Raw genomic sequence first — 22,402 nt, forward strand, 5'->3', positions numbered from 1 at the left:
TTGACCAGTACATGAGAACATGTTCATTATGAAATATGAGTGCAGAGTCACATTCAACCATGAATGCGGGTCAGAGCTGAGGGGTTGTGCATGCATACTCTTTTTGGACAATAGCTTGCTCTTCTTGAAGCCAGCGGTGGTGTAGGTGGGCAGCGGGCAGTTGCACTCATCTGGCTGGCCTCTGCTGCGTTGGTACAGCTGGCCCTTCATGCTGGCCGGACTCGGCTGCTGCTTCCTGACTGCTGACAGGCTGGACATCCCCTTGCACTTATAGAGCCGCAGCTTCCCACTGGCATCCTCCACACACTGCCACTTCTGCAGGGGCATATCAGAGTGGAATTATCAAGCAAATGAGGGAACAAATATTGATTAAATACTATTATTCATCACAAAGGCCATTGAAAGCCCACAAAGGCCTAGCAGGTAAGGAATCTGAAGCAGTGGGCGGAGACAGAACTTTGCTCAGTGGCACCTTGGCGGTTTGGAGTTTGAACTGGAAACCATTTGATTACAATCGGAAGGTTGAGGGTCCAAATCCCATATCGTCAAGGGGCCACTGAGCAAAGCATCGTCCCCACGCACTGCTCTATGGACAAGTGATGGGTTAAATGTAGAAGATACATTTTGTTGTGTCACCGTGTGCTGTACTGCAGTGTCTCAGAATGACAATCACTTCACTTTCATAAGTGATTTATTGATCAACCCTTTAAGTGTGACTTTTTCCCTATTTGATTTTATATATATATATATATATATATAAAATCAAATAGGGAAAAAGTCACACTTAAAGGGTTGATGTTTAGCACTTGTTGGCCCCTTTGCCTTCACTCTGCGGCCATATTCCATATTCACTGAAGGCATCAAAACTAAGAATGAACACATGTGGAGTTATGAACTTAACAAAAAGTGGAGCCCTGACCTCCACAGTCACCGGACCTGAACCCAATCCAGATGATTTGGGGTGAGCTGGGCCGCAGAGTGAAGGCAAAGGGGCCAACAAGTGCTAAACATCTCTGGGAACTCCTTCAAGACTGTTGGAAAACCATTTCAGGTGACAACCTCTTGAAGCTCATCGAGAGAATGCCAAGAGTGTGCAAAGCAGTAATCAGAGCAAAGAAACTAGAATATAAAACATGTTTTCAGTTATTTCACCGTTTTTTGTTAAGTACGTAACTCCACATGTGTTCATTCATAGTTTTGATGCCTTCAGTGAGAATCTACCAACGTAAATAGTCATGAAAATAAAGAAAACACATTGAATGCAAAGGTGTGTCCAAACTTTGGGCCTGTACGGTATATCAGAAGCAAATCAGAAAAAAAAGGATTAGTGTAAATGTGATGGATTCCTTCTGCAGTTCATCTTATTAAAGGAGAAATAAGATGGGTCTGATCTGACAGAGTAGAACAGTCACTGTCTCTCAGCTTGCTCATTTTATTTCACTGCATGAGTTTCTGACCAGGAACAGTCAAACAATTCTAGTTGCAGATTGGTAGGGCATGTTTCAAACACACACACACACACACACACACACACACACAAACATAGCTAATACAAGATGTGTGTGTGTTATATAAGTTCTCATTTGACCTATGCATGAGTGTTCCTGTCCTGTCTGCTTGCGGTTTATCATATCTGTTTTCCATTCTTGGTGTAAATGTGTGTGAGTATGTAATCAGACATGCAATACTGCAAAAGATCTTGAACCACCCATCATTCGTTCATATTTGGATATCAGAAACTGGCTAACACACAGTCAATATCTACAATATCCATCCCCTATAAAATGTGATAAGATTCTGCGTGTCAGCCCATCCTTGAATAAATGTGTGTATCGTGTATTGCAGTGTGTGTGTGTGTGTGTGTGTGTGTTTTTGTAAGTACCTGTCCTATCTGCTCGCAGGGTGTCTGGTACTCCGCTCTCTGACACAGGTCCTTCACTCTTTGGTACTTGGGCAAGAAGTTCTCCTCCTGTGCAACATCCTTCCCATCATTTAGCTTGTGCAGAAGTTTCCTTTTAGGAGTTAAGCCCCAAGATTAATGTCAAAACACAAACTAGAACCCCTCACCCCTCCACTTCCATGCTTTATGTCCAGCGCTTGGAGTGGGTATTAACCCTACAGATTAAAGTTCACCTCAGACACCAATTGTTTTGATGTTTTAATGCCTTAATATTTTCCAATAAACATATATTGATGCACCACTAGATAAAGCTATACGACTCATTAAATGTTCCAGGATGCGTCAGCTCAGGCCTTCAACAGAACCAGAACCACTCATAAAGTGTCTCTCGATGGCTGAGTGGTGTACATTCTGGTCAACGTTTTGTGTACGGCACTGTAGACGTGCCCAGACCCACAGTCATGAAGGGCTTGTGAAGACTCACCCTCGCTCCACCAGAAATGAGTCTCTCCACAGTTTCCCCTTCTTGTTGACCTGGAACCTGTGGTTTGGAGAAAAAATGGACAAAATCGATTAGATCGTCCTGTCATCGATCAGAACAGGCTTTGGTGAAACCCTGCCAGGAATGAGCTTCCGCCAGCCGGGAGATGACAAAGTGAAACAGGTTCACCAGAAGATTGAACAAGGATGAAAAAAGGAGAAAGGCAAGAAAGGAATAAGGGGATGGGGAAAAAAAGCAACAGGAACGTCTAACAGTTTTTGATGAGGAACACAGAGCGGCAGGCGGAGGTGTGTTTTTCAATCCTGTTCTGTGGTTTAGGAGCGGAGGGGACGTGCTGTCGCTCCCAGACCTCTAATCTCCTCTGCAGGTATGAGTTATTGATCAGACGGCCCCGAAACCAGCTCTCCCTCATCTTGCCGGCAGGGAGTCCTTCTCCCTATCCCACTTTCCAGGGCCTCTAGCACTCCTTCTTTTGACCCACTGCATCCCTGATCACCTCCCCGCAGTCAATTTCAGAGCCAGCAGAAACCATTTATTTCTGATTACAGAGACCCGGATGAAATAAAAAAAAAAAAAAAAAATACCCCCATTTCCTGATTCATTTTCCTGACTGACTTCCACCTTAAGGCTGCCTGGCTATATCCGGTTCTCTGCTTCCACCTACATCCTCTGCAGCCAGCCAGGGTCTGGAGTGATTATAACCCAAACATATGTTGACACAGCAGGGTGGACAGAGGGAGAATTACCTGCTCCTTTCTTTTTCTCTCTCGCTTTCTCTCTTTCTCATGATTTCCTCTGCAATATCCAGCCAGGTTTTATATTGGCTGTCATTTCAGACGACTAGAGCGGTGGAACACCAGTCTGAGGGGCTTTGTTTTTGTTGGGCTTGCATCTATGGTCTCTATTTCGTTTGATCTCAAAATGTTGCCATGGATAACAGCAACAATAACAACAATATTAATAATAATAATAACAACAATAACAAGACTCCAACTGATTATTGGAGTCAAATTACAATTTTAGATCATCTGCACAAGTCAGGAGAACACATTTGCAAGTAAAAATGCAACATTAAGCAAATAAACAATAAAAAAGGAAGGAGGAAAGGCCATAAAAAAATGAACAAACACACACTGGAAAAGCAAAGTACAAAGGAATAGTATTCACACGCTAACATAGTGGGAGCAGTTTGGGTAAGGCTGCTAATCAAACATAATCACGACTACAACATGGTGCACATGTACTGTGTCAGTTCATGACAATCATAACCACTCTGTATTTAACTGCATTATGTCCCATATGGATACAGTATTAGTATGAGAAATGAAAGAAATTGATCTGGCAGAACTCTTCTGTGTCACTGGTGAATCTGCAGACAAATGCTCCAGACTCAAAAAGTCCCACAGATGCACGGGATCTTGTGTTTGTTTTAGTTATTCTCCATTTTAGATGGGTTCTATTATCTGCCGGTTATTTTTAAATCCTCCTCAGGGGAGGTGGGCTGATCCATACCTGTTAGCCATCCGATCTGTGTCCAATAGCTTGAAAATGGACTTGCCATCCATGTCCGGGGGAATGTCCAGCCCGGCGATGTCCAGGATGGTGGGTGCAAGATCAATGTTAAGTACAATGTGTGGATTACTATGAAAACAAAGGAAAAACAGGAAACTATTATTAATAAACATTAAAATATTAAAGCAGAAAGTGGCATTAGGCTTCTGAAGCATGAAATAAAATCAGGAAAAGTTTAACTGTGAAGAGAAAAGCAGGCAAGCACGTTACCTGATTTCATTATTTTCTAATGGCAAGTTATTCAATTCATTTGATATATATAGGATAATGGTGAATGCCGAAATAATATTAATAAAAAAAAACACTTTTTACATTTCTACCCCCTCCCATCCTTTGAACCTCTTGTCCCTCTGTCTTCACGGTCTGTTCGATCGCCTGACTGGCGCGTGAGAGCGCTTTGCTGGCTCTAATCTGCTTTTCCGAGAGCTTGTGCACTGAAGAGCTCTGAACGGCCCGGTGAACGCAGCTAAAGGCTAATGTCATTAAACACACTCCCACTGAGCGAAGCCGTGTTGGTCTGTGAGAGGAGGCCAAACACCGAGGCCGCCTGCAGCGCCTGCAGTCTGCTGGGGGCTGGCCGTGAGAAATCGAATGCGCGGCTGACTGCCAGAGGGAACACGAAGCCAACCGGTCAGACATGGCCGACCTTCGCGACTTTTCAACAATAACTCACACACAGACAGACAGACAGACAGACTCCACCCCTTTGTACTCGTTCCTTACATTGTCCCCGCCTCCACGTTGGGACCTCGTATGTAGAACGGAACGCGGATGTCAAACTCGTACGGCATGGATTTGCCCTTGACCAGACCAAACTGACCAATGTGGTAGCCATGGTCAGCGGTGTAGATGATGTAGGTGTTGTCCAGCTCCCCCGTCTCCACCAGCATGTTGTACACCTACAACACACACAACACACTCCTTAGGCCACATATCCCCACAGCGATTGCAGTTAATACGACAAACTGTTGACCCCCTGTTAGTACTTTAGTAGCCCCGTTTGCCTGTCGCACATACATGTTATGTCAGTCTGTTTAATTATGTAACTGTTACATGTAGCACCAGGAGAAACGTTATTCCGTTTCACTATGTACCGTCTAATATGTATGTTGCTGAAATGACAAAAAATAACTTCAGCTACACATGTACTCCAATCCTGTGTGATCCATTGTCAATCCAAAGAGATTAGTCAATTTTATTCTTTCTTCATCTGGTTTAGGTTTTCTAGTTTTGTAGATAACAAAAACTTTCGGTATCCAATTTGAATGACCATTGAAAGTAAAGTTAGATTTTTGTGCAGGAACTGTCTATACAATCACAGTGTATTGTTCTGGAAAACCCCCACTTCTAAAAGGTAAAATGTTTGTGGTTTTCCATACTTTTGCCTGCTATCACCATTTAAAATGTACATCTGCGTCACTCAGAGGCCCAGAACGCCAGAGCAGATATATTCACCAGACATTATCAAGCGGCATCAAAAAATGTCTGGCTGACAATATAACCACACTCCAGACTTTACAGCTCATTGTGTGGGTAAGACAATCTTCTTAAGGAGGAACGAGAGAGTATTGCTTTCCCATTTCCATTTTTTTTTTAACCTGTTTGTCTATTTATAATGTGACCAAAGCACACAGGTTGCCAGTTCTTCATCGACAAACTGAAATGGGTGAAAAAGAGATATTATATACTCTGCTGGAGTAAATGGAAAACAATATAGGCTGCAACAGCAACCTCCATAAATCAAAGTATACATTAGGCAGAATTTGGTACAAAGGGGTGGAGTCGGTCAGAATGACCTGACCAAATTTGGACGCTGAGATCCAGGGATGGTCGGGAGGACGTCTGCCCCACAGTTCCAAGTTCAAGGTTCCATGTATGGACGTCCCCTGACGCCGCCGTCTCGTCCGGATTCCAGTGACGCACCTCCAATAATCGCCAGTTCCCCGCCATGATCCATGCCATGTTTTTATTGGTTCCCCAAGCGTGACAAACTGTCGGCGGCCTACGAAAGCTACCGAGGGGTCGAGAGGATCTGTCACGCTGTCCATGTTCCCCCTGCCGATTCCGGAGGCGAATTCGTGCGACCGGACCTTGACAACCTACGAAAGTTACCCTGGGGTCGAGGGGACCAGTGGCGCAGTTCAGGTGCTCCCGGCGTTAACCGAGACAAGGAGAGCGGCGGACTTCCCAGCGGGGCGAGTCGGAGACTGACGGAGTGACGGGCGCCTGCGGACGGCGGACAGGATGCCGGTCCCCTATGGACGGGCCTTGAAGGACGGTGCAGGACAGCCGCCACTCATCCCTATGGACTTCCTCCCCCCTTTCATGGACCATTTTTCGACCATTTTTGGGGGGTACTGTCATGATCCGGTCCGGCATGGGTGACTCCGGGTCCGGAGTTTCATGTCCGTCCTGTGTAATGTTCCCTGATTGTTATCACCTGTGTATCAGGTGATATATGTTCGCCATCAGGTCATTGTGTGGTGATGTTCCCCTGTCCTGTTAATTACGTATTAAACCCCTGTCCTGTGACAGCGTGCTTTTGTGTCCTCCTTCCTCGCCATGTCCAGCCAACGTGACAGAAAGAGACATTTGCTTCAGCCTGTAGCCTGCTGTGCGCTGATTAACTTTGTTTCTCAGTGTTTGTTTGTGTGCGTGACTTTGTCAGCGTGTCAATACACGAAGGCAACTGTGCACATGCGTTTGTATGCATATTTGTGGTTGTGTCATGAGCTCGAACCTTCTCCACACTGTCATCCACTGACAGCAGCGTCTGCAGCCGTTTCCTCTGCAGCATGTTGGTGAACTCCATGTGGATGGGCTTCATGGGGCCTGTGTAGCGCATGATCCAGTGCTTGTCTGGGTTGGGCGCATAGTTGTAGCTCGGGGTGCTGCACAGAGAGAGAAGGGTGTGTTACTTAGTTTGGGTGAGCGTGTGGTTATTTGCAATATTGTAACACACAGATAGGGGGCAATGTGGTTGAGTAGTTGTGACACGGAGATACAGACAACTGAGGCTGTTTATCTGCGGAAGGAAGTGATTAAAGAAGGTATTGACCTCCTGTGAGTCACAGTATTACTCTCTCTCTCTCTCTCTCTCTCTCAAACTTCACCAAATCTCTCACACTAGACGCTCAACTAGATTCCAGTCTCCAGGCCTTCTACATGCAAATTTCTCTCACCGTCTCCATCTTTGCATTATTTATTTTTACTTTTTACTTCTGTTGGATCCCATCTTGGTACAAACAGAAACAAATGATAAAATGTAATAAAAGTGTTGCTGTTCGTGGGCAACTGCTGGGAATCCCTGTCCAGGGAAAGCGGATGTTGGACGCCTGTGGGGTGGACTGAGATGGTAGCATGGTTTTCTGGGAAGACGTATCCAGCTCTTTCTGTTGGGGGAATGCTCTGATTAATAGGAACAGACTGGTGAGGCTTTAACTGTTACATAAGATAAGAAGCTTCCTTGGAGGGGTGCAATAAAGATTTCCGGCTTCTAAGTGAACCTACTGAGAAAGGGGGAGAAAAAAAAAAAAGTCGACAAATGCTCCTGAGGTCAGTACTTCATGGCTCAGGGGTCTCCACGATCAATTAAGGAAATTGGGGCAGCGCCACAGTCAAAGATGAGGCTGTTTTCCATGCTGGAGGCACAAAGCATCTGAGGAAGGCACAGCGGTAATTCTAGGCAGAGCGGAAATGAGTGGTGTTGAGGGCCAGACGAGGCTTCATGGTGAATTTACGGAAAACTGAGTCTCGGATCGGTGGTTTGACAAAGGTAGTTATTTCTCAGAAGGAATTATGAAAGCAATACCGGAGGAATCGTGATGAAACGGACAAACAGGGAAAGAACACAAATAATGAAAAAAGTAAGATGAAAAAAAAAAAAAAATCCCCCCAAAACACACTCACAAAATGAAAAATGTGAATAAGTGAATGATGACAGAATGTGGTCCCCATAAAGACTTTGTTGTGATAGTAGAGGGTTTTGAGAGTGTGCTGAGTGCGGGCTGTGGTGATAGGGTGTGTCTAAGAGTTTAAAGCCTTGGAAGCGTATTAGCCTATAAAGGAGCCCATCTCGTGTGCAGAGAGCTTGAAGCTGTGGTCTGCTTTGAGGCCACAATTAAAAGCACTATGGCAAAATGTTTACTGCAATCATTTGTAACAGCACTTTCGACAAAATCGATGCTCGATGTCGGAGTGCCACGAAATCTGCTTCATTCTGACTATTGGAAAAAAAAAATATATATATATATATATATATATATATATATATATATTTTTTTTTCCAATATATATATATATAAAAGAAATGGGGAGAAATATATTAGAAATGGGGAGAGGAAAAGAGGTGGATGTGTGGAGCTCCAGAATGGCTTCACATAAACATTTGCAGAAAGACTTATGGGTCCGAACAAAAGGTAATGGGGAAGGGGGGTAGTGGATGGGAGAATGAAAAAAGAGGCGATGGGGCATCATCTTCTGCATAACACTATATGTTTGTTGAAAGTAGGAAAGTAACCTTGGAATCCATAAAGTTGTCCATCTATTTGCTAAAAGACAAAAAAATTTCACATTGTTACTTAGCAAAACATGTAACCGCTTCATTTAGCATAGAGATCAAATTCATAGTCTAATTTTTATTTGTCGAGTACACAGTCACACACGGTGTGATATGCAGAGAAACGGATACCAGATGTTGTGCAAAATTCCACAAACATCGTTCCTCCAAGGTTGTCAATTGTGGTTCTGGAATGACCGAATGATCTTCCGGAACGGCCTATCGTCCTTTAAAGATCCATCTCCTCTATTAACCACTACATCCTAATTTGCACCTAACTCACACTTGCTGCTCGCTTCCTGCTTAATCTCCTTGTCAAAGTGATAAGCGCTGAGGCCCGAGTGTTATTTCCCTCTTGCGCATCGCTCTGGATATAAGCAAATGAGCAGAATTGAAATAAAGTGGCATTGTACGGAACGTTATGCAGCGCTTCCAGACCAAAGTGCGCAGCGGTTTGAATGTCGAGCGAATGAATGGACATAAAAGTGAAGCGGCCTCAGTGGACACTGGTGTTGGTTTCAGATCCTGCAGCGAGAGCAGGGATGAGGCCAGGATCAGTTAATGCCGGGATTAACACCACCCTGCCAGTGCACAACAGCGGCACGTGCTGACGGGATTAAGGCGGCGAGGGAACGTCTGCCGACCCGGCCAGATGCAGAGCAGCCGTGGACAGAATGCTTATGTGTGTGTGTGTGTGTGTGTGTGTGTGTGTGCGTGTGGGTTTGTTGGGAGAGAAACAGCATGTTCTCTCCCCATTCATGATTATCAGGGCTGGGAAATGCACAGGCAGGCTGAGGGGATTTGGTCCGAGACGGAGGATGAAGGACACGAGGAATGACAAGGGAGGACGAGGGGGGGCGTTCAGGTCCCAGCTGGTAGTTAATTAGAAGGGACAGAGAAGCCTTCATAACCGAGAGAGCGCGAGACGAGGGTGTGTGCGGATGAGCATGACGGTGAAAATGTTTGTGAGCTCTTGTGTCCTAAAAAAAAAAAAGAGAGGAAAACGCAAACTTTATTTATTTATCTAAAACTGCTGCAACCAGACTGCAACCAGATAGCTCGCCTGCCAAAGCTACAGCGAAATGGGGGTGCAAGACACAGGACGATGGAAATGGACGGGGAAGCTCCAACCTTTTCAGCGGTACTGCCCGCAAGTGCCAAATATATTTCTCGCTTCATTTCCTGTCTCACTTCTCACAAAAAGATTATGTGCAACCTTACAACCCGAACACTAATACCTTAATATTTTGGGCACTATTCTCGAACTGGTGTTAAGCACAGCCCATAGCATGGGGCTTGTGCACTGGTGTAAGGTCAAGGTTCTAAGGAAAAAAAATATAGAAAATAAATTTTGCACATGAGTCACATTGGCAGGCGAGGGTTGTAATGACCCAGAATGAAGGAAGTAGTGCACATAGGAATCATCTGGCTCGAATATAGTGCTTTTTGTCAACCATTACATACAGGTTGCAGAGTCATTGGCCTAAAATGGAAGTGTTAGGGAGTGGAAGTGTTTGTGGAAGTGTTAGAGGGGTTTATATCTCACATGTGCTGGGATGCATTAGGGAACGCGGTAGTGTACTGTGGCGCGGCATCCTCGGGCCCATGGGGGGCGGCGTGACTCAGGACCATGAGGATGGGCCGGTGGGGGTAAATCCTCTTAGATGTGCGGAAGTAGTTGATGCTGTCCTCAGTGATGAGATCAGTCAGGTAGTCCTGGTCAGGGATAAATACAGAAGAAAATAAGATAATACACTCAAACCCATATGCACATACAAACATGGACCCACACTCCATGTGCACAAAAATATATATGGTTACAAACAAATAAACAAATTTCGCACAATTTCTCAATATGTATAATATATGTCATATTACAATCACAATTATGACATATGAATGTAAATTCATATTTCAGCAATGGTAAAAATAACATTAGCCTTCTGAATTTATGTTAGAGGGTTTGGCTGAAATTGATGTGCGGCCAATATACTCGCATTGTGCATATTTCTGTTGACACAAACGTTACAGCACACGCATTCTTGCAAAATCTGCATGTGAGGCAAGATTTAGTTGTACATTTGACATTTAACATTTACGATTCAATGATGACTTCTGACAAAAGATGACTTTTGAACAGAGATTAACACATATTGAGATAAGGACACACATTAATGCACCAACCTTGGGATACTCGTATCCATGTTTCTCACGGACACCATTCCTACAGATGGTGTAGTTGTAGAACCGGGAATTCTTTATTATGGCGACCCATTCTCTCCAGCCAGGGGGGATATATGTGCCATTGTATTCATTTAGGTACTTCCCAAAATATGCTGTGAGCACACACAAACGCAGTTAAGTAGTTAGGCATATCAATGAAGAACCAACGAAAAAAACATGTGTAGAAGACAACATGTGCACCGTGTACATGTGTGAGTGTCAGAGTAGAAGAGGAAAGGGTGAATAAAAATTGGATCAAATTTCTCTCAGATTTTAAATGCAGATTTTTTTTTGCAGAAGTTTGCTAACTGCAGAGAGCCAATAATTTTAGGGCATCAACATCAATACAGAAATGTTTTCAGAAATTAATTGTCACGCCATGCCATTTCATATCACGACTCTCAATCTAAATTCATAGTGATGCCTGTAAATTAAAGGTGATGCCTGTTATTCTGTTTAGGTCAATGACATACAAAAGGTAAAGAAAAAAAAACAAAAAGCATGTTCACTATTAGTGAACATGCCCCGACTGTTATAGAGCTTCGAAAATAAGGCTTGGTGTGTTTATGTGTGCATGTAAGGGCTGAGAGAATGTATGGGTGTGCATTGTCATTTGCAATATTTATTTTGTATGTTTGGTTAATAAGAGACTGTGTGTGTGTGTGTGTGTGTGTGCGCGTGTGTGTACCTGTCCTGTATCCTGTGTTATTGAGGTACACGCCAAAGGTTCGGGGCTCGTGCTGAGCCTGCCAGGACGGCGAGGAGCAGTTCTCGTTGTTTGTGTAGGTGTTGTGGTTGTGAGCGTATTTCCCTGTCAGCATGGAGGACCGTGATGGACAGCACATGGGTGTGGTCACAAACGCGTTGGTGAAGTGGGTTCCACCGTGCTCCATGATGCGCCGAGTCTTATTCATTGCCTGCATGGAACCTTGAGAGACACACATGGAAAGAACGATACACAACTGTCCAGGCTCACCTATAGAATATGTTCTAGTTCTAAGTAAGTGATGTGCTGTAACCCCTGAGCACAACAATCACTAGATTTTTTAGCATTAGTCCTTGTTAGTGAAATGAGTGCAAGAATTATGATGTATGCACACTCATCCGTTGTTATTGCAGCCCTAACTCACATGGTGGAAGTTGCATAAAACAAATATTTCTGATCTAATGGAGCCTAGGGCTTTAGTTGGGATTACACCACCGGGAACGAAATTCTACACTCATAACAGTTTAAAGAAGTGATTTCTCTAATCCAGCGCAAAATCATTTCCCACTAGTTTTATTCTATACTAATACTCTGTTAAAGTATGCTGCATCCAAAGTGTCAAAACAACCAAGGTGAATTTTTTACTGTTTTACTCAACCTCCTGTCTGTTCTCCATTTATTTATGATATCTTTTTTTCCCAGAATGAAAATACTGCATACAGAGACATCATTTGATATGGAAATGAGAACATGTGTGCTGGTTAAAGATGATCATCGCAGCCTAGTGTTTCATCTACAAAGAGCACACAGTTTGCTTGTGAAAATGATTATTTTGCCTGACACACACACACGCACAAAACTAATGAGTACATAAAAATGCACAAAACTCCAGAGAGCAATCCATAGGAAAAATTTTATCTTCTAAGCTAATTAAGCGCATGCGAGGAAAGCCTCCAATCCTCTATGCAGAAGACAAAGGGGGATTAAACTTGAGCGAACAATAAAAGCGTATGAATAGAGTTGCAATCCACACATAGCAAAGCTCTGTGATGCCAACTGTTCAACATTGTAATGAACTACACGTGACAGTGTTACGTCATTTAATTACAAATAAAATGTCATTGTAATTTGTTAAGTTACTGTAAGAAAAAGGTCTAATTAAATTACAGTTACTTATTGCAGTATTCTCAATTACAATTTTAGTTACATTCTATTATTGGATACAAGTCCTTGCCGATTTGTTCAAATGTTTTTCAGATAAACGCAGCCAAAAACTGCAAGAACTGTAATTTATACCAAAGCCAATATGATAATCGCATTCTTGCTTAAAACAAGACATTTTTCAAGGACTTAGAAGTTTTGGCTGCAGGTGTACTCTGGCTATAAAGGAACATGGACATGTTTCTCTCCAGTTTTGATGAGTCGACTTATCTGATGAATGTGGCAGAGCTTTGAGTGTTTATCAGAACAGATTTTGGAGATATGAGTGCCAAAATAAAACCATTTTACAATCAAAAGAAAACACCAGAGGTGAAGATATTTTCCACAGGGGAGATTTAGCACAGACATTAAAGGTTAAATCACTGGAGTCTGGATATAGTTCACACCACGCATTGCTCTCGGATCAAAGAGGGCTGAGTTGCAGAAACCTTTAAACCCAGTCTATAAAGAACGTGGGGCCAGTGTACACTTGAGCTCACTGGATTAAAAAAACAGAATTAAGAGAACCTAACTGAGCATCGTTTACTGGTCTATGAAGAGCAACGAACATGCAATATGCAAAACAAAGTGAAATATCTGAAATTGGTACACTTTAATTTGTAGAAAATATAAGAGAATACTTTTATAATACATTTGCAAAATAAATACAGCAATATAGCTTGGGTGCAATAAATCTTATATTTGCTGCAATATGCAGATTTAGATGACATCAGTAAAAAATATTCGTATTGATACTGATATGGCATATGCCTATTGTAGTCTATTAGCCAGGACATCTAATGTTTTAGGCTGAATCAGTGAGTCCTACACAGGAAGTCCACTGTTGTGTGTTCTGACACTTTAGTTGGACATAAAATCAGTGTAAGTGCCCATCTTGTGGCCATTTACAAGGGTGTGCTTCATGCGCTCAAATGACAGTCAAAACTGAATAATATTAATACCAATAGGGAAAAAAAATTAAAAGAAGCATCGTTTTACACATGCTTTTAAAACACATAAAAATGTATTTTTTGATGTATTATAAATGAATGTGGGTTGTGTTCCAGTGGCAAAAGCCTTTCTTCTCCCATTTCTTCTGAGTGATCATTTTACTGGATGACATTTCTTAAATCGTACTCCTCTTAGAGAAGTGTGATTCACCAAGAAAAACAAGGACTGATAAAGCTCCAGCAAACTGCTATGAAATATTTATTTGAATGCTGGTGGACCGGTCTGGTCTCTCTGGTGCACTAAAAATCGCTCATGAGCAGTAAAATACTCTCTCTCTCTCACACATTTCACAGGTTTGTTCCTGGTTTTTGTCGTATATACACTCATACATGGCAAGACGGATTTGTGGTTTCCGAGAGATCCGTCAACTAATTTGTGGTTTCTGTAATAAATCAGCATTTGCCAAGTTGAAGCAGCTCAGCTGACTTTGATGACTTGATTGTTGGGCAGTGGTAAGCTAGCAGTTAAGGAAGCGGCCGATCTGCCAAGGTGCCACTGAGGTGCCACTGAGCAAAGCACCGTCCCCACACACTGCTCCCCGGGTGCCGGTCATGGCTGCCCACTGCTCACTATGGTTAAAAGTAGAGGACACATTTTGTTGTGTCATCGTGTGCTGTGCTGCAGGGCTTCACAATGACAATCACTTCACTTTCAGAAGCTCATCATCTTCTCCTACATCCCCAGCAACATAGACCCTCTGCAGTTTGCCTATCGCCCCAACACGTCTACATAGGACACCATCTCCCACTTCCCACACTCCACCCTCAGTCATGTGGACAAAAAGCAAGGGATCTATACTGCAGTTCAGCATTCAACAAAATAGTATCCAGCAGACTTTTTTGAATATAAGTATTTGCGTGCATTTTATCAGTATGCATTTCACTGCATGCTATACCGCTATAACTATGCACGTTGCAAATAAAAATCTTAAATCTTTAATTAAACAGGATGGACATTCTCAAGGGGGTCCCCAGAGTTCCTGAACAAGGAGCTGTCTGTGGTGCTGATTCCTACAGCACCACAGGGGTTAAAGGGGTTAAATTAGCGATGAACCACTCCTGAACAGCCACTGAAACTAAGATCGCTCGCAAAATGAGTTCTGCAGTGAATAGCCTGAGTGACCTAAAATGGTAAAACTCTAAACACCATTCGTTCTGTAGATAAAGTCACCTGCTTGCAACCTTGCACCACTTTACTGAGATAGCCCACCTGAGAATTGTCGGTGACACTTAAATGGAAAAAGAAAAGGCGGAGGTGGGATAAGAAGATGAGCAATTATCCCATGTTCGTCCTCGAAGGACACAGCGGCTGCTCTTTTATGTAATTGTAAATTGCTTTGAAAATGACAAGTCATTGTTCAATTGGCTTCTGTCCCCCATGGTTGCTGTGTTTGTCTGCGGTGTGTGTGTGTGTGTGTGTGTTGAACATAATTCCTTTTCTTTTCCTCTGAGATTAAACAGGCACGAGAACTGATACATGCCAACTTAATCAAGAGAGAACGTTGGTTCTATTGACTGGTGTAATAAAAGAGAGGAAGGTGGGGATCAGGGTGGTGAAAAGAAAGGGAATTCAGAAGAAAGCTGCATGTAATGAATGAGCTGGTTAATTAATGCACTTGTGGCAGCCATAACAACAATGAATGGGGACACCTGGAACGTTCATCTGACCGGTGTGCAACTTGAAATAAAGTCACCTGGTCAGAAAGTGACAGAAGGGCCAGCTAGTTATTAATGTCTCTACTCTCAATCGCTGTCCTGAAGGACAAATTCTTCACCTTAAGGGACCCTCCCCCATTGCGCGGCAGTGTTTACACTGCCCAGCCTGCTGAGGAAAGCAGAAATAAGAAGAAGAAGGACCTCCAAGGAACGTGTCACAGTGGCCCTGGCATCTCAGAGGGAAAATTTCCAACCATATGTGGTGCAGGCTGAGGAACTTGTTTAAAGTCAATATAGGAACTGCAGTCCCAGATAAATATAAATAATAGTGTACAACAATGGTATTATAATGTGAAACATCTGTACATACATTCGCACATAAATTGGCATACACAAAAACGTTCTTTACATGTTGCAAAAGAATAACATATTAGGTTTATGCTGAGATCAGAATGCAAGATGATATGTGGTCCATCGGGTCATAATCAGTGTTCATTAAAATGTCCCCAGAAGACATGGGAAATTATTCAACCGTTTTAAAAATGTATGAATGCCAAAGCACATCGATTTATACAATACTGGAACAGAACATGATAAACTACAAGTTATGCATGTTTATTATCTACAGATACGCATGATAACTGCTGGAGGTTCAGAGGGTTTGGAGAAGGTGGGACCTCAAAGTGAAGTTGTAAAAGTGCCCTGGGCTGTCTACACATAATTAAAAGGTCACTGAATTCTGCTAACAGGCCTCAAGGCTGAAATCTTAATGACCTGTAACACAGTTATCTCTACAGAGGGCTTGTTGAAGTCATTGGGAAAAAAAACAGAAAGCATTTTGCGTTTGTGTGTGTGTGTGTGTGTGTGTGTGTGTGTGTGTGTGTGATCCAATGCAGGTTCTGCATGTGGGTGTACACAGTATGACCAGTGAAGCTGTTTAAAATGACAAATATAGAAAGTGGAAAACAATCATAAAAAAATCGTAAAAAAAAAATTATAATAATAACAAATAAAGGCAGATCCAAAAGCTGCATTGGTGGATGGCATGAAAGGGAATGGGGACTTTCCTCCTAAATTACATGACTGTCTGAAGTTCTAAATACTGGACACGTGCTTCACTGTGCCTGTGCCAAAGCATGAGGCCAGTGTGTGGCCAAGCATGTGACCCCCCACCCAAATCTGGTCAGAGAGCCTCCAGCTACAGCGTTCCTATTCAGCGCCTCCGTTAACAACTTCATTCCACCACTACACAACACAGCACAACATATTACTACCATCCTTCAAATGTTAATGTAAATGCCGACATTGAAATGACTTTTTATTAAATCATGAAATAGTAATAACAATAATAATAATAGTAATAATTATATAATTAGTTGTTAGTCAATAAGTCTACAATTACAAGTCTAATTGTACTTAGCATTGCTGGAACCATTACATTTCATTTACATTATTTTTACAGCATTTATCATATGCCCTTATCCAGAGCGCCTTGAGCAGTTACAGGGACAGTCCCCCTGGAGACACTCACGGTAAAGTGTCTTGCTCAGGGACACAATGGTAGTAAGTGGGGTTTGAACCTGGGTCTTCTGGTGCTGGGCGTGTTACCCACTAGGGTACTGTCAACTTCCGTCTGACCTCAGAAGCGCCCAAAACTAACTTTTTTTTTTCTAACCCATTATTATTCACTTGATAAGACAGCAGCCAAGGCTTTTATTCATATCAACTGATTTTGCTTCATTCATTAACTAACAATTTTTGTTGTCATTTGTTTTACAGATTTTAGAAATGTATTTAGTATTTTGATGATACAATTTTTACTCATCACATTTTTTCATTTTTTAATAAAAAATGTCATGTTGTGAGATTATTTAATAATAATATGAGTTTGTCTAGCCTGTCTATTGTCCTGCAGTGGCTAGAAATGGTGAAAGGAATAGTGCTTTGAGTCGTTGAAAGGAAGAGTGCTTTGGTGATTCTGCTTTCTGTTAAAGAACAGCAGATCAAACGTTAGACCTGGAATTTCTCACCTTATGTCGTCTCATGCTTTGTCAGTCCAGAGAATTTCCCTCCCCAACAAAAAATTTACTCCTTTGACTGTCATGGCTTAAAAACTTGTGAAGCATTGCCATTGCTCAGTGACTGGATGTAAAAATGAGCAAAAATGTATAGTTCATAATTTATAGTTTAGTTCCGTCTCGGAACTATGAAGAACCAGTGGATTAACTCCGACACGACTTCCTGTTTGCGTCAAACAAGAATGACGTCATTTACGCGAATGCCTGCTTACTTCTATAGGCTTCTCTCCTCCTTGTCCCGACTCTTTCCTCCTCATTTGCATTTAAAGCTACACCGGAAAGGCATGTCCTGGGGAAATTTCATTATGGGACTGGATCAAAGAGGCTGTAATTCTGCACTAAGGCTGAATTTCAGTAAAAGACTTAAGATACTGTATTAGGGGACCAATAAGACCGATATGAATTAAAAATAAATTATAATAGGGGACCTTTAAAGACTTTGAATTGCCCTGTTTATGAAACTCACCAAGCTCAACATCCTGGTCATCAGTGAGGATAAGAATGATGTTGGGTCTGATGTTGCGTCGGTCTCGTTGGTAACGAGGCTTTAGGCGCTGGTTGGACAGGAAGATGGAGGCATGGGCCAGTGCCAGCACTCCCATAAGCAGGAAGAGTTGGAAACGGAGGCCTCCACCTGCCATGGTGCTGCTTCTGACTCCACTATGGCTGAAAGGGACTACCACGGGCTCAGCTTACAGCACCTGCAAACACACAGTCACATGGTCACTGCACAGCCACTGTATACTGTATACTAGCATATGGACAAAAGCATGTTTTCTCTTTCCGAATGCAATATAGTGAATTGAGACATTTAACGCGATATTGAAACATGTCCCTGGAAAGAAACAAACCCAGTCCGACTGGACCAATTTCTACTTTCTACATAAAACAGCATCAATTTGATTTGTTGGTGTTTGGTAGAAGTGAAAGTGGTTTTCATTTGCAGTCCCATTATCTTTCATAGACGTGGGACCATGATCCCATCACCTTCTGTTCCATCATTTCGCCCATTTCCCAGGAAAAAATGTCAGGGAACAGAAATTGCAGCATATGGATGAGGATCACAAGGTTTCCTGGTTTCAGAGGTACACAGTATCTACTACAGAGATTAATGAGACTCACCTACACGCAGCGAGCAAATTCTGTCACAAACAAAAGGTATTTTAAAAGTCCAGGTTATAAACGTTTGAATACACTTTAATTGTTTATTTAGCCTTAATAATTTACTGGGGGAAAATCCAATACACTGCAGCTGGTAAAAACGTGGATACCAGTGCTTCAGACCTGAGACAGCAGGCCAATGAGACGAGAAAATTAATGCGTGGGAAAGAAGTGGGTGTTTTCAACAGGCCATCTCTGACCACATAGATTTTAACTGACATTCATGACAATTGCCAGCTTTTTTATTGTCAGAACTGGCAAAGGAATCACTTAAAGCTAAAATGAGCTCAAGTTCAGTTTAATCACTGAAACAACATTGTATTAGGAGGGTGGGTACTGACCACATAGTTTAGGATTCATACTTGAGTATGAAATTTCTCTGTGCAAGAGACAAGTTTGTTAAGATTAGATCAGTAAAATGGGGGACACTGGCAGAGAGACTTATGAGAGTGAAAGAGCTACAGAAGAGACAGACAAGAAATGACAGAGAGACTGATCCCTGGTCCCTCCACCATGAAGAAAACATCCCCATAAAACAGGAGTGGATTATTGACATGCTCAGAGTCGTCTGTCTGAGACATTTCTGTCGGCAAATCTCCTGTCACAGAAGGGTTTAGGGTTCGATAATCTCAGAAAGACTGACTGAAAGAGTCATTGACCCTCCTGATGGTCTGTTACCACTGTGAAACTGAGGGCATTTGCTTGTGTGCGCATCCCAGGGTACAGCATGATTCCTATTTTAGCTCCAGGATCGATAACATTCACTATATGGTTATAAATCACTATATGGCTATAAATCCAACGATTCGTCATTCTATGACCCAACATTGTGAGAAATGACTTTGAGCTACACACAATCTTTGCATGATCCCCATTAATCCAAATTAAACACACAGAATTTTGTTAAGGCTTTGTGAGAATTCATGGTAATACATATATTATAAATGTTTAACTACATCTTTGCAACAAGACTATCAAAACTGAACCTCAACCAAACACTAAACCTCAGAAACAAGTGATTCAGTGACAGTAATTCAGCATATGAAAGAGAACAAGTAATCCCACACAATCTGGAATTAGGTGATAATTGGAATTGATATAATTTGCCTCTGAGATTTATTTGTCTCAGATGGAGAGAATGACTGTGTCTACAGCTCCCTCAATTAATTGAAATCCTAGTCTCGACTGGAGGATGGAATTTACTGTAGGGCTGCTGATTCTGGGCTGCCTGTCCCAGTACATTAATTTATGGGTAATGACAGGTGAGATGGAAAGGTTCCTGTTTACAGAAGATATAAAAAAAGATATCGATGACATGTGTGCTCTGCATCAACTTTGGTGGGCAGCAATGAAAGGCGCCCAAGGAGCAGTGTGTGGGGACGGTGCTTTGCTCGGTGTCACCTCAGTGGCATATTGGCTTTAATTTAGACACACCCACACATAAATAATGCTCAAAAACAGACAGTTGTAAATACATATATCTAACACACACACACACACACACACACTCACAACAGCATCCCACCTACAGGAAATATACAGACATACATATCATACGCACAATAGCCACAACTACCAGCACACATACCGTATATCCATTTTTAATTGAATTTTTTGTGTGGTGAAGAGGAATGTAAGTACTCAACAGAGACAATAACCATAATGCAATTCAATGAATGTAATTAGAATAAATAAATAATAATTATAATAACAATAATAATGGTCACAATAATAAAAAAAAATCAAAGGTGCATCTGGATGCACATGCAAAGGTGCAATTATTAGGGATAAAATCAGATAATATTGAGAAATTTTTTTTTTTGCTCTTATAGAAAATATTTTATAATACAGTTCTTAATCTTGCATCTGAATATAGATGTTTCAAATGATTAACTTTGCCTTATTGGACAAATTGCAGTTGTAGTATCTTAAATTACATAATACCCTTTTACACTGAAGCACCTGAAGTCTCCCATAAATCCATAATTCAGCCCTGAATCATTTGAATTTTAACATTTGAACACTGCAGCAGTGAACTGAAAGCGGCTCAAATGAACACCTAGCAAGAAAGAGAGAACAAGTAAGACCTCATTAGTAGGTGCCGAGTAAACTTCAGTGCCAAGGGCCAGAGCAGCTCCATTTACCCCCCGTCTGGTGTACTCACGCGTGTACAGAGATGGCAGTGTTGATTCACCATTTCACCACCGGGGTCTGACTAAAAGAATTCGCTTCAAATTACCTGCCTTTTTATAAAGATTTTATTAAATGGTTAGATTGACCATTTCTCTGTTTAATGAGAATGCTAAAAGAAAATGCTAGAAGAAGCAATAACTAGAATAATCAGTCATACAGCCATGCAGATATTCTTTATATAAATAAGACTGAGTAATGTGCGCATTATAAATTTGCTAAACACGTAGCTGTGTGTAACCTGACATTTGTAACCTGACATATATAACCTAAAAATACCAAATATATATTGTATGTTATCAAGCATTTTGATCTAGTGTACTGACATTTGTATTGCTATAGTGTTACGGTCTCTAAGTATCACATCTTTTAGATGGATAAACTAAAACATCCATTAACAAAAAAAGTTTTATTTTGTCTGTTGACGACATAAATATAGAACATTTTCAGTCTTGATGGTCTTCAGGTTTGATTTCCTCTAAAGAATACATATATACACATGCTGGAAGTAAAGCCCTGATGTCCAACTCTCCTCACCCATCATCGGGACTCCAATTCTACATTTCAGAGAGCAGGACCACCGCCTGGAGTATCACTACATGCACATTTAATCTCTCTCTCTCACACACACACACACACACACACACACACACATATCGGTACACTGGATCTCCTTAGCTGAGCCACCCCCTCCATTTCACGGCAGGGTGGCTTTTGTCCCAAACACAATAAAAGGAAGCCCCAGGCACCGACAACACAGCCACCCAGAAGAGAGCAGGATGAAAAAAGATAAAACTCCTGAAGCGCCGCTGCTGCAACACGACTAAACGTCGGTGGCTGTCGGGAAGCCGCGAATCAGACAACGACAACTCCAGCAGAAGATCCAGATGACCTGAACACGGAACCCTGTCCAGGAGACTCTGTCCTGCTCAACCTCTGTTCCTCTCCGCTGTCCTTCCTCTTTCATCCTCTTCATCATTCTCCTACTGCAGCCTCTCCCTGCTCTCCCTCTGTCCTGCTCGCTCCCCTTCCCTCTCCTGCCATACCTCATCGCTGCTCCGTCCCGACCGGCCCATGTGTCCCGCTCGTGGAGCGCCAGAGCGGTGGCGTCCGCTGGCGAGGCTCAGCAATAATCCCAGCGGAGTGACGGCACGGCTGCTCTCCACTCCGCTCACTGCGCTCTGGCAGCTCGCTCTGCTGCCTATATCCTCTCGCTCGCTCGTTCCCTCCCTCACTCCTTCCCGCATGCTCACTTGCCTTGTGAGTGTGTGTGAGTGTGTGTGTGTGTGTGTGTGTGTGTGTGAGCGTGAGTTCCCTCCCGGCTCTTGCACTCTGCCTCTTGTTCTCTATTTCTTCCCTTCGCCACAGCTGTGTTCTCTCTCCACATTAAACCCACTTCTTCTCTCTCTCTCTCTCTCTCTCTCTCTCTCTCTCTCTCGCCACACTGAAGCGGCAACGTTATGCATGGCTGTTTTCAATTTCAACCCAGCCCCCAACACCCCCATCACACAGAGTGAAGGGTCAACCGGATTCACGCTGCGGCGCCTCCGTCAGCTCGGGCCCCGACATCAATTAATAACTGGCTCGGCGCACGTGAACAGATCCGTTACTATTTCCATGAATCGCCACGGTAACCACCGCTGGGT

At 42.6% G+C, this 22,402-nt stretch overlaps 1 protein-coding gene across 2 annotated transcripts in view; it reads right to left on the reverse strand.

Annotated features, from left to right (window-relative positions):
- Positions 1-22,040, reverse strand: part of LOC114797841 (extracellular sulfatase Sulf-2-like) — a 28,564-nt gene extending 6,524 nt beyond the window's left edge. The window contains exons 1-11 of one of the 2 annotated variants that reach the window (XM_028993047.1): positions 21,803-22,039; positions 17,872-18,106; positions 11,444-11,683; positions 10,717-10,868; positions 10,079-10,248; positions 6,715-6,865; positions 4,698-4,873; positions 3,915-4,043; positions 2,385-2,441; positions 1,883-2,012; positions 99-315 (exon numbers count right to left, since the gene is read on the reverse strand). In XM_028993047.1, the coding sequence (XP_028848880.1) occupies positions 99-315; positions 1,883-2,012; positions 2,385-2,441; positions 3,915-4,043; positions 4,698-4,873; positions 6,715-6,865; positions 10,079-10,248; positions 10,717-10,868; positions 11,444-11,683; positions 17,872-18,046 (1,597 nt within the window). In that variant the 5' untranslated portion in view covers positions 18,047-18,106; positions 21,803-22,039. Of the gene's footprint in view, positions 1-98; positions 316-1,882; positions 2,013-2,384; positions 2,442-3,914; positions 4,044-4,697; positions 4,874-6,714; positions 6,866-10,078; positions 10,249-10,716; positions 10,869-11,443; positions 11,684-17,871; positions 18,107-21,802 lie in introns of both variants that reach the window. The other variant, XM_028993046.1, reaches the window with a different exon arrangement.
- Positions 22,041-22,402: the final 362 nt, after the last annotated feature.

This window comes from Denticeps clupeoides, chromosome 10 (assembly GCF_900700375.1).
Source record: "Denticeps clupeoides chromosome 10, fDenClu1.1, whole genome shotgun sequence".
Classification (NCBI taxonomy): domain Eukaryota; kingdom Metazoa; phylum Chordata; class Actinopteri; order Clupeiformes; family Denticipitidae; genus Denticeps; species Denticeps clupeoides.